General features: G+C 41.2%; 1 protein-coding gene across 1 annotated transcript in view; it reads left to right on the top strand.

Annotated features, from left to right (window-relative positions):
- The window catches only part of ANO8 (anoctamin 8), a 74000-nt gene that overhangs the window by 18557 nt on the left and 41170 nt on the right, over positions 1-14273 (top strand). The window contains exons 3-6 of the mRNA XM_083350191.1: positions 5537-5669; positions 8669-8807; positions 10237-10333; positions 14034-14150. Of these exons, the coding sequence (XP_083206317.1) occupies positions 5537-5669; positions 8669-8807; positions 10237-10333; positions 14034-14150 (486 nt within the window). The remainder of the gene's footprint in view (positions 1-5536; positions 5670-8668; positions 8808-10236; positions 10334-14033; positions 14151-14273) is intronic.

The raw sequence follows: 14273 nt of genomic DNA, 5'->3' as shown, positions 1-14273 counted from the left end.
CCACTGGTTGATTGACCTCACTGTTAGGAAGTTTCTCCTTAATTCCAGGTTGCTTCTCTCCTTGATTAGTTTTCATCCATTGTTTCTTGTCTTGCCTTCTGGTGCTTTGGAAAATAAGTTGACCCCCTCCTCTTGCTGCAGCCCCTCAAATACTGGAATACTGCTATCATGACACCACCTAGTCCTTCTTTTCTCTAGATTGGCTATAACCAATTCCTGCAACTGTTCTTATGTTTTAGTCTCCAGGCCCTTAATTATCTTTGTTGTTCTTCTCTGTACTTTTTCCAAAGTCTCAACATCGTTTTTGTAACGTGGTGACCAGATCTGGATGCAGTATTCCAGGTGTGGTCTTACTAAGGTTTTATAAAGTAGTACTAATAGCAATTTTATTTATTGTTCCACACCGATAGACAGAATTGTGGCATCTAAGTACTGTACTAGCTACATCCGGCATATACTGTATTCTGAGCTATTAGGGAGGGCTGTCTTCACCCTATTTCTCTCACATTTAATATCTGGAATGAGCTGCCTCTTATTCCTGTGGAATGCACTCTCCTGGGAATGCAGCCTACTATATCCCATCACAATCAATCTTCCTATTTGATGGTTTTGTTCAGGCATAGGCTTCATCCTCCAATTTGCAAGCTTTGACCTATGTCTTCAACACTGCATGGCCTCCAGGCCTTCTATCAGTTAATTTGCTAATGGGCAAATTGATGCATCTTCTCTGTTTGATATCAATGGATATGTATGAACATTAAGGCATCTTGCAGTAGGCATCCAGCTGTTTTACATAAGTTTTGCTGCAGATGCATATTTGAGTCACAGCAATAACCTACTGAAAGACAGTGTTTTGCTAATGTGTCTTTAACTTAAAAATTGATGGCACTTGGTTTTTCAATCTGCAGAATTAAAGAATACAGCACTTAGCAAATAGAGATGCAATTCAACAAATTATGATTAAGGGACATGATACAGTCAGTGAAAAAAGAATAATTGTGTAGTTAGCATTTCCTTCTAAAAATGTGATATAACATAGGCTCTTTACCATGAATTAAATAACCCTAACCTTAACCCAATCTAAAGAAAATATCAAGTTGGCATGACTCTGTGTGACATTTGTTGTGTGGATAGATCTTGTGTTGCAAGATTTTGGCTGAACATTGGGAGAAATTCTTGGTCCAAACTGGTTCGTTATTGGAACGTTATTAATGGTGATGGATTTGAAGTTCTTCCAGCATAGATAAAGGAGAATATTTGTAGCTCAGAGTTGACATGAGGGCCCTTGTTGCTCTCTGAGCTTGGTTGTTTTCTTGCAGACCTTTCATTACCCAAACTAAGTAACATCAAGGGACGCGGTGGCTCAGTGGGTTAGGATGCTGAGCTTGTCAATCAGAAGGTCGGCAGTTTGGCGGGTCGAATCCCAAGTGCCGTGTAGCAGAGTGAGCGCCTGTTACTCGTCCCAACCTAGCAGTTCGAAAGCACGTAAAAATGAAAGAAAAATAGGGACCGCTGTGGTGGGAAGGTAACAGCGTTCCGTGCGCCTTTGGCATCTAGTCATGCCGGCCACATGACAAGCGCTGGCTCTTCGGCTTTGAAACAGAGATGAGCACCGGCCCCTAGAGTTTGAAACGACTAGCACGCATGTGCGGGGGAACCTTTACCTTTTTTTAAGTAACATCATCAGAGCGTTGATGATGTTACATCTGCAAGAAAGCAACCATGCTCAGAGAGCAACAAGGTCCTCTTAGCATTCTTCACATTATCCTTGGTAATGGATTCATTTGGACCTAGAGAGAATTTCTCATTCATTCATTCATTCATTCATTCATTCACAGAGGATTTCCCATTTATTTATCAATCAAATTTATATGGCCACCCATCTCACATAAAGTGACTCTGGGCAGCATACACTTGCAATAAAACTCAACAAATTACAGGTAGTTCTTGACTTATGATCACAGTTGGTGACCAGAACTGTTGCTAAGAAAAGTGGTTGTTAAGTGAGTTGTGCCTCATTTTATGACCTTTTTGCCATGGTTGTTAAGCAAATCACTGCAGTTTTTAAGTGAATCGTGCAGTCGTTAAGTGCATCTGGCTTCCCCCATTAACTTTGCTCATCAGAAACTTGCTGGCATGGTCACAAATGGCAGTCACAATGACTTCAGGATGCTGCAACAGTTGTAAATACATGCCGGTTACCAAGCAACCAAATTTTGATAAGATGACTGTGGGGAGGCTGCAATGGTTGTAAGTGTGAGGACTGGTTGTAAATCACTTTTTTCAGTGCTGTTCTAACTTTGAATAGCTGCTAAACAAATTCTTGTAAGTTGAGGACTACCCATAAAACATTATATAAAAGCCATTTAAAATAGTTAAATATGAATAAAAAACAAGGTGACAAAAGGGAACATACCAGAAGATACAGCCCACACATGGGCTCTCTGTTGGTGGGTGATCCCCAGGCTTCCTGAAAAAGTCATAGTTTAAGGAATTTGTGGAAGGGTTGGGGCCAATCTCACAGAGGGGAGGGGAGATTTGATGTCCAAAGGTTGGATACCCGAGACCAGCATCTACCAAACAGGTTCACGCTAAAAACCAAATCCAAATATTTCATGCTAGGGCTTAACATAGATCTCTTAAAACATACATTCATGTAAATGTTGGGTTCCATTTAAAAGCATATGCAGTATTCTGATATTTTCACAAATTAACAAGGTACATGTTTTGCCCTAAACAGAAAAATTGTAAAAAGGAGCTGGCTTGGAACTAAAATGTGACATAAATTTACAGAGCTGGTATGGATTTAAGGACTAAACTAATTATTGTGTTCATGGATTTGTTGGTATGAAAGAAGAAAAGTATCCCTGTTTATAATGTCATGGGAAATTGTATACTCTCTGTAACTAGATCATATGTAAGGGTGTAGGTCTATACATATGTTGTATATATAGTATGTTTAAATGTGTGTTGTGTATGTGTACACTTTGAGAGCAAGCAACTAAATTTCATTTTTAATGTGTGCCATTGTGCCCACAGTAAAAAATGACAATAAAAGTTATCTGTCTGTCTGCCTGCCTGCCTGCTACCACCTACCTACCTATCTATCTATCTAGAATGTAACATTATTCACTATAAAATGTGATCAAACCATGTGATAGAAAAGACATCAACTCTGAGTTCACACTACATCGGACTAAAATGGGTTTTGGTGATGTGTGATATATTGTGCTGCAAGAGCACAATTCTTTTTTTAACATTTGATTGGAACCAAGGCATTATGTTAATCCATAGTATGGTATATTTGGTTAAAATATGTGAGCACAGCAATTCTTGTTTCATTATCCTGGTTTAGGCTGTTATCTGAATCTGTCCAGAGTGTCAATAATCATAGATTATATTGTGCAATCATATTGCTCGATTTATGGGGCCCAGATACCACTACCCTCTCTTATAGCTTTTCTGTTTTCCTCTGTTTTTTCCATTTTTTTCTAATCATCCACAAAATCCATTAAATAGAGAAAGATGGAATATCTTTACAATGGCTTACGACTGATAGCACTTACTGCTTCTTATTTAAAAGCACATGGTCACTCCGAACATTATTTTGTGCTCATTAATGTCTTTAATCTACTTTGTATTAATATTAATACCTGGCCTTCTCTAAAATAAGCCTGCAGTCATCTCAGTGATGTCTATAACAAGATCATATGTGGTCCAGCAGTTAATTAATTAGATTTAAATAGCATCATAGGCACATGACAGTTATAAACTTCAAGAGAGACAGAAAGACAGAAAGTTGTGCAAGAGAATTGGAGTGAGAAGTAATGTGCCAGTTTGTTTTTTTCTCTACTACATCAGAGCATCAGAAGAGACTGTGCAGGTTTTAAACAGCAGCAACACGAGGCAGTAAATAGAACGATGCGTGGAAATTATTTTCACTGTCCTGGGAAAATAATACTTAATTGGACTGCATTCACTCAGCATCACTACACACTTTGGGAATGAGCCTAAAACTATTTTCACTAAAGGCCTACCAAGCTTATTAGATTTATATCCTGGCATTCCTCCCAGAACTCAAGAAAGTCTATGTAGCTAGCTTTCTCTCCAACTCTTGCTCACAGCGACAGTCCTGTGAGGCAGGTTTTGGTGAGAGACAAGGACTGACCTCAAGTCCATCAGTGAACTTCATAGTGGAGATGCGTTTGATCCTGGATATTTACTGCAGCAAAATATATGGGGAACTAGAATTTCCTAGGACAGGAGTGCTGACAATGTAAATAATCCACTGTGACCTTGCACAGAGATGGGAAGCATAAAGGAGGGCATCCTCTAAGCTGTGAAAAAGGAGGGAGGACATTGAAGGTTATAACATGGTTGCAGCAACCATAACTGTCAGAAGACAATTAACTGCTGAGTTTGAGTGAGCAATAAAGATTCTGCACTGGTTGTGCTGGATGGAAGTGTGGGAGACTTTAGCTTAGGTGTAACCAGATGAAAAAGAGGAGATTCTGACATTGAACACTAAACCACAGTTTTGGTGATGCCCATGCTAAAGTTATTCCTGAACAAGGATAGAGTCATCGGGCTGATGCAATAGATGTGTCAGTTTTGATGGGGGAATTGCTTAATGCATGATTTGAAAACTGCAGTGAATGCAACAAACAACAGCAAGTGAGATGGCTAGCTGCTATCATAAAATACCACTGATTGCCATTTGGTTCCTGGACTAATTGAAACCTTAGAAAGATTTACAGTATATACCGGTAAGAGAACCCCTATAGTCAGCAGCTTCTGCAAAATTGGATTACTATCTCAAAATTGGCAAGATGGCGAATGGAGTATCACAATAAAGTCCATCAGCTTGCACTGACTCTGTGTCAGTGACTCTGCCATTTTGCTGACTTCGATGAACAGAGCCTTGGAAGTGGCTATCCATGGGAAATACGTTTGGTGTCAACCAGGAAGAAGGTTTTCTGCATTGTTTTGGAAGCTGTCTGGCACGTACATCGTGTTGAGCGCTTTTATATTCATTCAGCTCAGCACCAGAGTTTGTGACAGAGCTGCCACATGAATGGATCTCCACCAGTTAGGTTGGTTTTTGCTGACATGGAGGCCCCATGTCAATATACCAAATTATGCCAAGGCCTGTGATTACCCTTTTATTTTCTGTCTCTTGGGAGTGTTAGTCTTACCCAATATCATATTGGGCATTATTTATGACGCAGGGAAGACGTAACTGGTGCCTCCTAATTATAGCTGAACTCTAATCCCCAGAAGGCCCAGCCAACATAGTTAATAATCAGGGATCCAGAGAGTACCATAGTAGGTTTCCAGCTCTGCTCAAAAGCATTGGAATTACACACGTGGGTGTTTGGGGTGTTTGGAGTGTGTTTTTATGTTTGGAGTGAGTGAGTGAGTGAGTGAAAGAATGAATGAATGAGTGAATGAATGAACGAATGAATGCCATTAACTCCCAATTGGAGTAAGCGCTACTAGTCTTCGCATTATTAGAAATTTTGTTTCATCCTACCAGATACAACTGATGACCACACATTACTATGGTTGTTGAACCACATCCGTTTGGGAATCCCAGAGCTCATCATCCAGATTCGGCACCACAAGCACACCCGGGTCTATGCATTCTTTGTCACAGCAACTTATGAAAGGTAAATCCTTTTGGAGGTTGGCAAGAGGGAAAGATGGGCAAGTTGTCAGCAATAGATGGGCGATAAAGACTTAGACAGCCTAGTGCAACCTTGGCTCTTTTATGACTCGTGGACTTCAACTCCCAGAATTCCTGAGCCAGCCATGCTGAGGAGAAATGAAGAGGTTTCCATGCTGAGCCATGCTGGCTCAGGAATTCTGGGAGTTGAAGTCCACGAGTCATAAAAGAGCCAAGGTTGCTTACCCCTGGCCTAGTAATTGAACTACTGCTGGAGGAGGCACTAGATTAGAAGACTAGTCTAAAGCAGGGTTTCTCAGCCTTTGAGCACGCTGGCTGGAGAATTCTGGGAGTTGATGTTCAAATATCTTAAAAGTTGATAAGCTTGAGAAACATTGGTTTAAAGACTTGGAGATGGAGCAAAACCATGAAAATGGATATATTTTCCAACATTACATGGTGCAGGCTTATATAGAATCAGACTACAGGTAGTCCTCGATTTACAACCATAATTGAGCTTCAAACTTCTGTCACTAAGTGAAAACATTTGTTAAGTGAATTTTGCCCCATTTTGCGAAGTGTCTTGCCACAGCTGTTAAGTGAATCACTGCAATTGTTAAGTTAGTAACATGGTTGTTAAGAGAATCTGGCTTCCCCATTGACTTTTCTTGTCAGAAGGTAACCAAAGATGATCACATGATCCTGGGACACTGCAACCGTCATAAATATGAGTCAGTTGCCACATGTCTGAATTTTGAGCGCATGAAGTGTGAAAAATGGTCATAAGTCACTTTTTTCAGTACTGTTGTAGCTTTGAATGGTCACTAAATTAACTGTTGTAAATTGAGGACTACCTGTAATAGTCCATTTGAGCCAGGATTATTTTCTCTAACGTCAACAAATCTCCAAATCTTAATTTGGAAAGCTTGGAATTGAGCCCAAAAGCTTATGCATGCAAAAGAATAGAATAGAATAGAATAGAATAGAATAGAATAGAATAGAATAGAATAGAATAGAATAGAATAGAATAGAATAGAATAGAATAGAATAGAATAGAATAGAACTGGAAGGGACCTTGGAGGTCTTCTAGTCCAGCCCCCCACTCAAGCAGGAGAACCTATATACTATCTCAGACAAGTGACTTTGAGACTTACAGAACAGATGGCTGAAAATACATTTCTTCCTGGTCTTTTAATGTAGGACAGTGTCAGGCCCAAACCCAGAGATGACACAGCAAAATCCAATTGAGTTCCACTCTTTATTTGCTTATACCTAATGGACAGCATTGTCCCAAACAAACCTAAAAGCAGTCATCTTTTAAAACCATTCATTTAGTGAATATTCAAAATTACAATGACACTGAAAAAAGTGACTTATGACCAGTACTCACACTTATGACTGTAACAGCATTCCCATGATCAAATTCTGGTTGCTTGCCAACCAGCATGTATTTATGATGATTGCAGCATCTCAGGGTCCATGTGATCACCATTCATTACCTTCCCAGTTGGCTTCCAACAAGAAAGTCAATGGGGGAACCAGCTTTGCTTAACAACTACACGATACACTTAACAGTCGTGGCCAAAAAGTAATCAAATTGGGTGTGACTCACTTAACTGTTGCCTTAACAATGGAAATTCTGGTCCCAATTGTGTCGTATGTCAAGAACTACCTGTGTAACCTTCTGCTCTGTTCAATATATCCTGAGAGATTCTAGGGTGTAGCTATCCTCCCCACAAGAGACTCCACAGTTTCTCTGAGAAAGCTGGAACTTTTTAAGAAGCTATTGGACAAACATTTGTCTGAAATGCTATAGGGCAGACATGTCAAACACAAGGCCCGGGGGCCGGATCCGGCCCACAAAGTGGTTTCATGTGGCCCGCGAAGCCATCCTGGAAACAGTGAGGGAACGGCCCCCACTGCCTTGGCCCAGAGACCCTCCTTCTGCCAGAGACCCTCAGATCTGTCCCACTCCTGCCCAGGCCCCCATAGGCACCCTTGATGCGAATGATGTAGAGCTGGCCACGCCCACCCAGTGGGCCATACGCACTCTAGCCACGCCTACACAGTAGGCCACGCCCACCCTGGCCATACCCACCCAGCCCCTTGAGGGCAACCGCAATGCTGATGTGGCCCTCAATGAAATTGAGTTTGACACCCCTGCTATAGGGTGTCCTGCCTGAGCGGGGGGGTGGGTGGATTAGAAGACCTCCAAGGTCCCTTCCAACTCTGTTATTCCGTTATAAAGCTTTGTGTTGCCAAAACTCTGCCCCACTGCTCCTCCAGGTGCATTTCCATCGGAGAGAGAGTGCAGAATGCAACATACTGTAGGTAATATAATCTGTGACATTCTTGTAGTCTCTTAAAGGTCATCTGCTGAGTCCAATTTCTCCTTAATCAAAGTAAACATAAAATAGTAAAACTACTTGCCCAGTTACAGAAAGCAGTAGATAAATTTTACTATATTTAATGTTGTAGATCAGTTTTTTTCATTCTGGTGTCTTATAGTTGTACTGACGGGCACCAACTTGCAAATGACTGGTATATACACACCAAAATCAATACATGACATATTTACTTATTAAATTTATATGCTACCTATCTCACTGTCAGGTGCCTCCAGGCAGAGAGAAAGAAGCCCCATTATTCCAGCAAATGTAGAAAACACAAAACAAGGTAGAGCAGAAATTGTGATTCTTCTTTTACATTCCTAGCCAGCATAGTGAAGGGAAAGGAATGCTGGGAGCTGTAGTTTAGCAGCTAGAAGGGGTAACAGGTTTAGTGTTCTAATTCTGAGTGGATTTTCTTAGGGCCTTTTTCCCATTGCTGATTTGAAATATTTTTCACCCACCTTTCGGTCAGCAAAAAACTACTGGCATGGATTCCGGTGCTAGCTAAAATTTTTTGCAGACTTCCATTATCAAGATCATCTTCAGTTTTCTCATCCAAAACCTGAAGGTAAACCTCATTTTCTCACTCTCCTGCTTGCCCCTCTCTTGGCAGTTTGCTCCGGGGGGCAGACGAGATTGGTTTGCGGAAGCCTGTGAAGGCCGAATTTGGGGGTGGCATGCGCAGTTTCTCCTGCGAGGAAGATTACATCTACGAGAAGATAGAAAACGAACTCTATTTTTTCACTTCTCAGGTGAGTCCTCTGGGGCAGGGAAAAGGAGAAAATCTCCTAGCACTGATGATGTTACCTAGTTTGGGTAATGAAACGTTGGCAAGAAAACAAGCAAGCTCAGAGAGCACCATGTCAAACCTGAGCTACAAATATTCTCCTTTATTAGAAAAATCTCCTTGCTGTTTGGTAGGAAATCCATTGATTGTTAAAGACCTCTACAGACGATCCTGCTGGGTTGATTGAAAAATTTGCTAGGCCAGACAAACTCCGGGTTGCACAAAGACTTATTATTTCAGTGATCTCAGGCAGAGACCTCCCCGATTTGTCCCCAAGGAGCCATGTTTTATTAATAGTTTGCCACTCTGCACGGAGGCTCTGTAGACTCCTTATAGCTAATGGCCCTCCATTTCTCTTTCTAACTTGGTTAATAAACAGGACTATGTGTTGCAATCGTGTCCCCAAAGCTTTGGACGAGGCATCTGAAATCCCTATGAACACTGCCCACAAATTGCAATGTTTATTGAAGGCAAAGAGGGAGGATCATGTTGACAGGATTGTATTCATTTAGTGTGAAATTCAATGAAATTCAGTGGAAATGAAATCAAATGTCATTCAAGGCCAAGAATGCCTCATGGCTTGGTTTGTCATAATCCAGACTTCTGACTCCGACAGCCTAATTAGCACAATATTTCAATTAGAGTAATAGGCGAATTCACCCACTTTGCATTCATTGGATGAATTTTGAACACAAGAAAGCACACTGACACACCCTCCTCTGCCTCTCCTTTCTTACCCCATGAGCTCCATGTTTGGAGATCAAACATTCTTCCTCCCTCTGGGATCCCGTGGGAGCATCCGCTTAGCCCCTCATTGCCAAATGCTTTTTTTCATTTAGGGCAGGAGTCTCCAAACTTGGCAACTTTAAGACTTGTGGACTTCAATTCCCAGAATACCTCAGCCAGCCGTGGTGGCTAGGGAATTCTGGCAGTCCACAAGTCTTAAAGTTGCCAAGTTTGGAGATCCCTGACTTAGGCCTTCCCTTTCTAACTCCTGCTCTTTCACATGCTGTGTACCAAAACAGGGTCAGTCTGGGTGGGTCATGGGGCACCCCCTATCCAATGCCCTCCATATTTGCACTCTGCTGCTCCCAGCTACGTTAATAGCTTTATCACATTTGCAGATCAGATCTTCCCTGCACAAAGCAATATTTCCTGCATGGACAGCTTTGTTGAGTGGGGTTATTTTCTCAGTCCTGGAACAGTCTGTCCTCTGTCTTTGCTTTGGATGGAGTCGTGTGTCCTGATTCACAGCTGGCTGGAACATTGTGGTCTAGTAGGGGAGAATTAATGGCTTTTAAGAGAGCTGTAGAGACCTGATCCAGTCATGGACATGGCTTTGAATGAGAGGTTGGTGACCCAAACTCTTCATGGCTTTTCCCTTCTGCTTTCAGGAACGCCAAAACATCATCAGGTATTGGCTGGAGAACCTGCGGGCCAAGCAGGGTGAAGTTCTTCACAACATCCACTTCCTGGAAGGGCAGCCAATCAGTGAGTTGGGGATGAGGGCCAGCAGGTGGGATGTGCTAAGTGCTGTGTCTCTGCCAGTTAAAACCAGGATTTTATTTTTTATTTTTTGCACAAGTTTCCATGCCATGCTAAATCTTCTCCTGTGCCATGTCTTTCGCTAGAAAAGCCTGGTTTTGAAATTTAATATTTATATACCTCTTATTCAAATTTTTGTAGCCACCCATCTCATATGTATGACAACAAGCAACTTACAAACGATTAAATATATATATATATATATATATATATATATATATATATATATATATATATATATGTGTGTGTGTGTGTGTGTGTGTGTGTGTGTGTATGTATATGTATATACGTATATGTATATGTATATGTATATATAAAAAGAACGACATAACCATTTAAAAATAAGAGGAAAATAACATAAAAGCATATAAAAACGATGTGAAATACATAAAACGTTCAGCCCATAGTATTCCTTTACTTACGACCATTCATTTTGCTATTGTTCGAAGTTAGGTCTGGGTTGAAAAAAGTAACTTATGACCCTTCCTCGCACTTAACAATGTTGCAGCATCCCTTTGGTCACATGATGAAAATTTGGGTGCTTGGCAACCAGCATGTATTTGTAATGGTTGCGACATCCCGGAATCAGTGATTATCAGCCAGCTTCTAACAAGCAAGGTCAATAGGGGAAGGCAGATTCATTTAACATAGGGGTCTTGGCCACTTTAAGACTTGTGGACTTCAACTCCCAGAATTCCTCAGCCAGCATGGTTGGCTGGGGAATTCTGGGAGTTGAAGTCCACAAGTCTTAAAGTGGCAAAGTTTGAGGACCATCTGGTTTGACAGATAACACGATTTATTTAACAACCACAGTGATTTGTTTAATGAACGCAGCAAAACAAAGGTTGTAAAACTGGGTGCAACTCACTTAATGACTGCTTCACTTAATGACAGAATGTCTGGTCTTAATTGCGGTCATAAATCAAGGATTACCTGTAATACCATTCATCAAAACAGTCAGTGCAGCCACTGGTCGCCATGCTGGTTGATTAAACCATGGCCTTTGAGACCTTGCAAAAAGTCAGAAAGGGATATAATGGCCGCATCAAATAAAAAAAAAAACTAATCTCATAAATCCAGGCATGCTCATGTCCATTAATTTGGATTGTCTTATCTGTGATTTATTTTAACAAGAGAGTGGTTGGATTGGGGTTAGTAGCTGGAATACCTGGGCCAAACCTGGCCCTTTGAAGGGAAAGTCTCAGGTATTCACCTGTCGACCTTGAAATAAAACTGCTGTAATTGGAATTTTATCTGAACATATTGGATGAGACAGGCACCACTTCTTCCTTCCTTCCTAAGGGGCACCTTGTAAATTGAATCATAGATCAAGACCATTTTTAAAAAGAACATTTAATATTCACCTGCCAAATTAGATGCTTTTGTTCCTTACCTTCCCTGCCCCCAATTCCCATGTTCAAACCATCCCTGAAATGGATCGTGCTGAAAAGAATTTTAATGAGGTGAAAATTTAATTAGGGCAAAGTGTAGAATTGCAAGTGCAGGAGAATGAAGAAAATTAACAGAAGAGCATTTGTCTTCGCCTTCCTTCACTTCTGGACAGCTGAGGTGTCATCTAAATATTTAATAGAAATCCAAATAATTACAAATTTCCCTGAATTATAGCTCCTTCTTGTGGTGTAGGGTGGGGTGGAGAGGGGCCAGAGGAGGGGCTAGATAGCCTAAAGCACCATTTCCTTAAAAAGATGAGGGTGCTGTAAAGTCAGAGAGGGTAAAATGGCTGGAAATTATGGTTACAGCACAGATAATCCTTGACTTACAGTCATTCGTTTAGCGACTCTTTTGAAGTTATAACAGTACTGGGGAAAAAACCAGTCCTTGCTCTTATGACCATTGCAGCATTCTCAACAGTCACGTGATCAGAATTTGGGTGCTTAGCAACAGGCATGTAGATAAGACGGTTGCAGCATCTGGAGCTCGCCATTTGTGGCCTTCCCAGGTGGCTTCCAACAAGGAAAGTCAGTGGGGGAACCTGGCCACATGATTCACTTAACAACTGCAGTGATTCATTTAACAAGAGTGGCAGAAAAAAGGTTGCAAAATTGGGTGCTACTCACCTAACAACTGCCTTCCTTAGCAATGGAAATTCTAATCCCAACTGTGATCGTAAGTTGAGGACCATCTGTATTTGCACCTAAGGAAACCAGATAGCACCAAAGAGAAAGAAATTGCACAGGAATCGTACCTAGTTCAAAAATGGAAATGAAATAAATGTGAGGGATGAATGTGAGGAGGAATAATAAAGATAGGTTGGCTACTGTATGAGGGCTAAGCATTAGGTCCCACACACGTTATTTTAGTCTGTCTTAATCATTGCTGTCAAAAGCATCAAGGCACATAAAAAGGTGAGCTTTGTTCACCCTGACTTTTTTCACCATGCTGTGCAGAAACCCTGATCACTATAATAATATATCCTAAACATGTATTAGTATGCACTTGAAAGGAAGATGAGGTTGACTTTAAAACAGTCACTCTCTAAAAGAGATTAAGGGGGGGGGGAAACCTATCTATCCTTCCAAAAGCCACACAATTTAATCCTAACGCTGCTTTTAGAAAATCCCTTAACATTTATCACATACAGCAGATCATGGTGGAAAGCAATTTTATCACCCCATGCTGATTCTGGACTGTTATTCCTTGGTTCTTGGTATTTCCTTTTCCAATATAGTAATATATCCATTGTTTTTCGCTGTTCGTCACTGTTTCCTGCTTGTTTTATTGTCCTAAAAAGTTGCACGACATCTAGATTGGTTCTGTTGATTGAGGTAGTTTATAAAGTGAACAAAGGAAATTTGGATAAATATAAATAAAGGGCCATAACACACCACATGTTTATTATTCTTTCTCTCTCTCTCTCTCTCTCTCTCTCTCTCTCTCTCTCTCTCTCTCTCTCTCTCTCTCTCTCTCTCTCTCTCTCTCTCTCTGTCTCTCTCTCTCTCTCTCTGTCTCTCTCTCTCTCTGAGTCTCTCTCTCTCTCTCTCTCTGTCTCTCTCTCTCTCTCTCTCTCTCTCTTTGTTTTTTTGTTTTTTGTACTTTGACTTCAGTTGTTCCTCTTTCATATTGTGGTATTTAAACGGAGCAAGCTCAAGTTGCATCGACTGTGCTCATGCACCAAATGACCAAGCTTGCCTCTGGGTCTGACTTGAGCATAATTAGAAAATAAAAAGAGTAAGCCAGCTTAGTCTCTTGTTTGAAAGAGTTTACACCTGTAAGGCAAACAAAACATAGGCAAAACAGGACAATCCAGAACCCCCTGAGGAACTACGTATAGTGAGGAACAGCCTCACTGTTTACCTTCTAGTAAATAATTGCTATTTTATAAATAGACCAAAACAGAAACACCCACAGCCCGTTGTAGTTCCTTGAGATTAATGCTCATGGCACATTCTCAACAGTCTGAATGGGCTTTCCGTCTCAAAAGGCTGCCCCCTTCATGCTCTGGAGTACATTTCCAGATTAAGTCTGTTTTGTGGCTTATTGCTAGCACAGTGGCTATCTGCCCAGGGACATGCTTGGCCATGGTAGTGTTAAGGAATGGGGCCCAGGGGTCCGTGGTTAGTGTGGAGAGCTAAAAAAAAGAGATTTCTGGATCTTTGCTCTGCTCTGTTCTTCTTTCTTTTCACAGTCCCTGAGCTGGCTGCTCGTGGTATCCTCCAGCAAGTCTTCCCCATCCACGAGCAACGGATTCTGAACCGGCTGATGAAATCATGGGTGCAAGCCATTTGTGAAGCCCAGCCTTTGGGTATGGCCCCTTGATTCACATAGGTCCCTGCCTAGAACATTTACCTCCACACTTCTATTTTTTTTCCTCACTGCATTCTACTAAAGTAGCTCACAGGGTTTGTTCTGCTTTATTGGAGTTGAA

This window comes from Vipera ursinii (assembly GCF_947247035.1).
Source record: "Vipera ursinii genome assembly, chromosome: 1".
Classification (NCBI taxonomy): domain Eukaryota; kingdom Metazoa; phylum Chordata; class Lepidosauria; order Squamata; family Viperidae; genus Vipera; species Vipera ursinii.
Note: the sequence above shows the minus strand (reverse complement) of the source record. Positions and strands in the feature narration are given on the sequence as shown.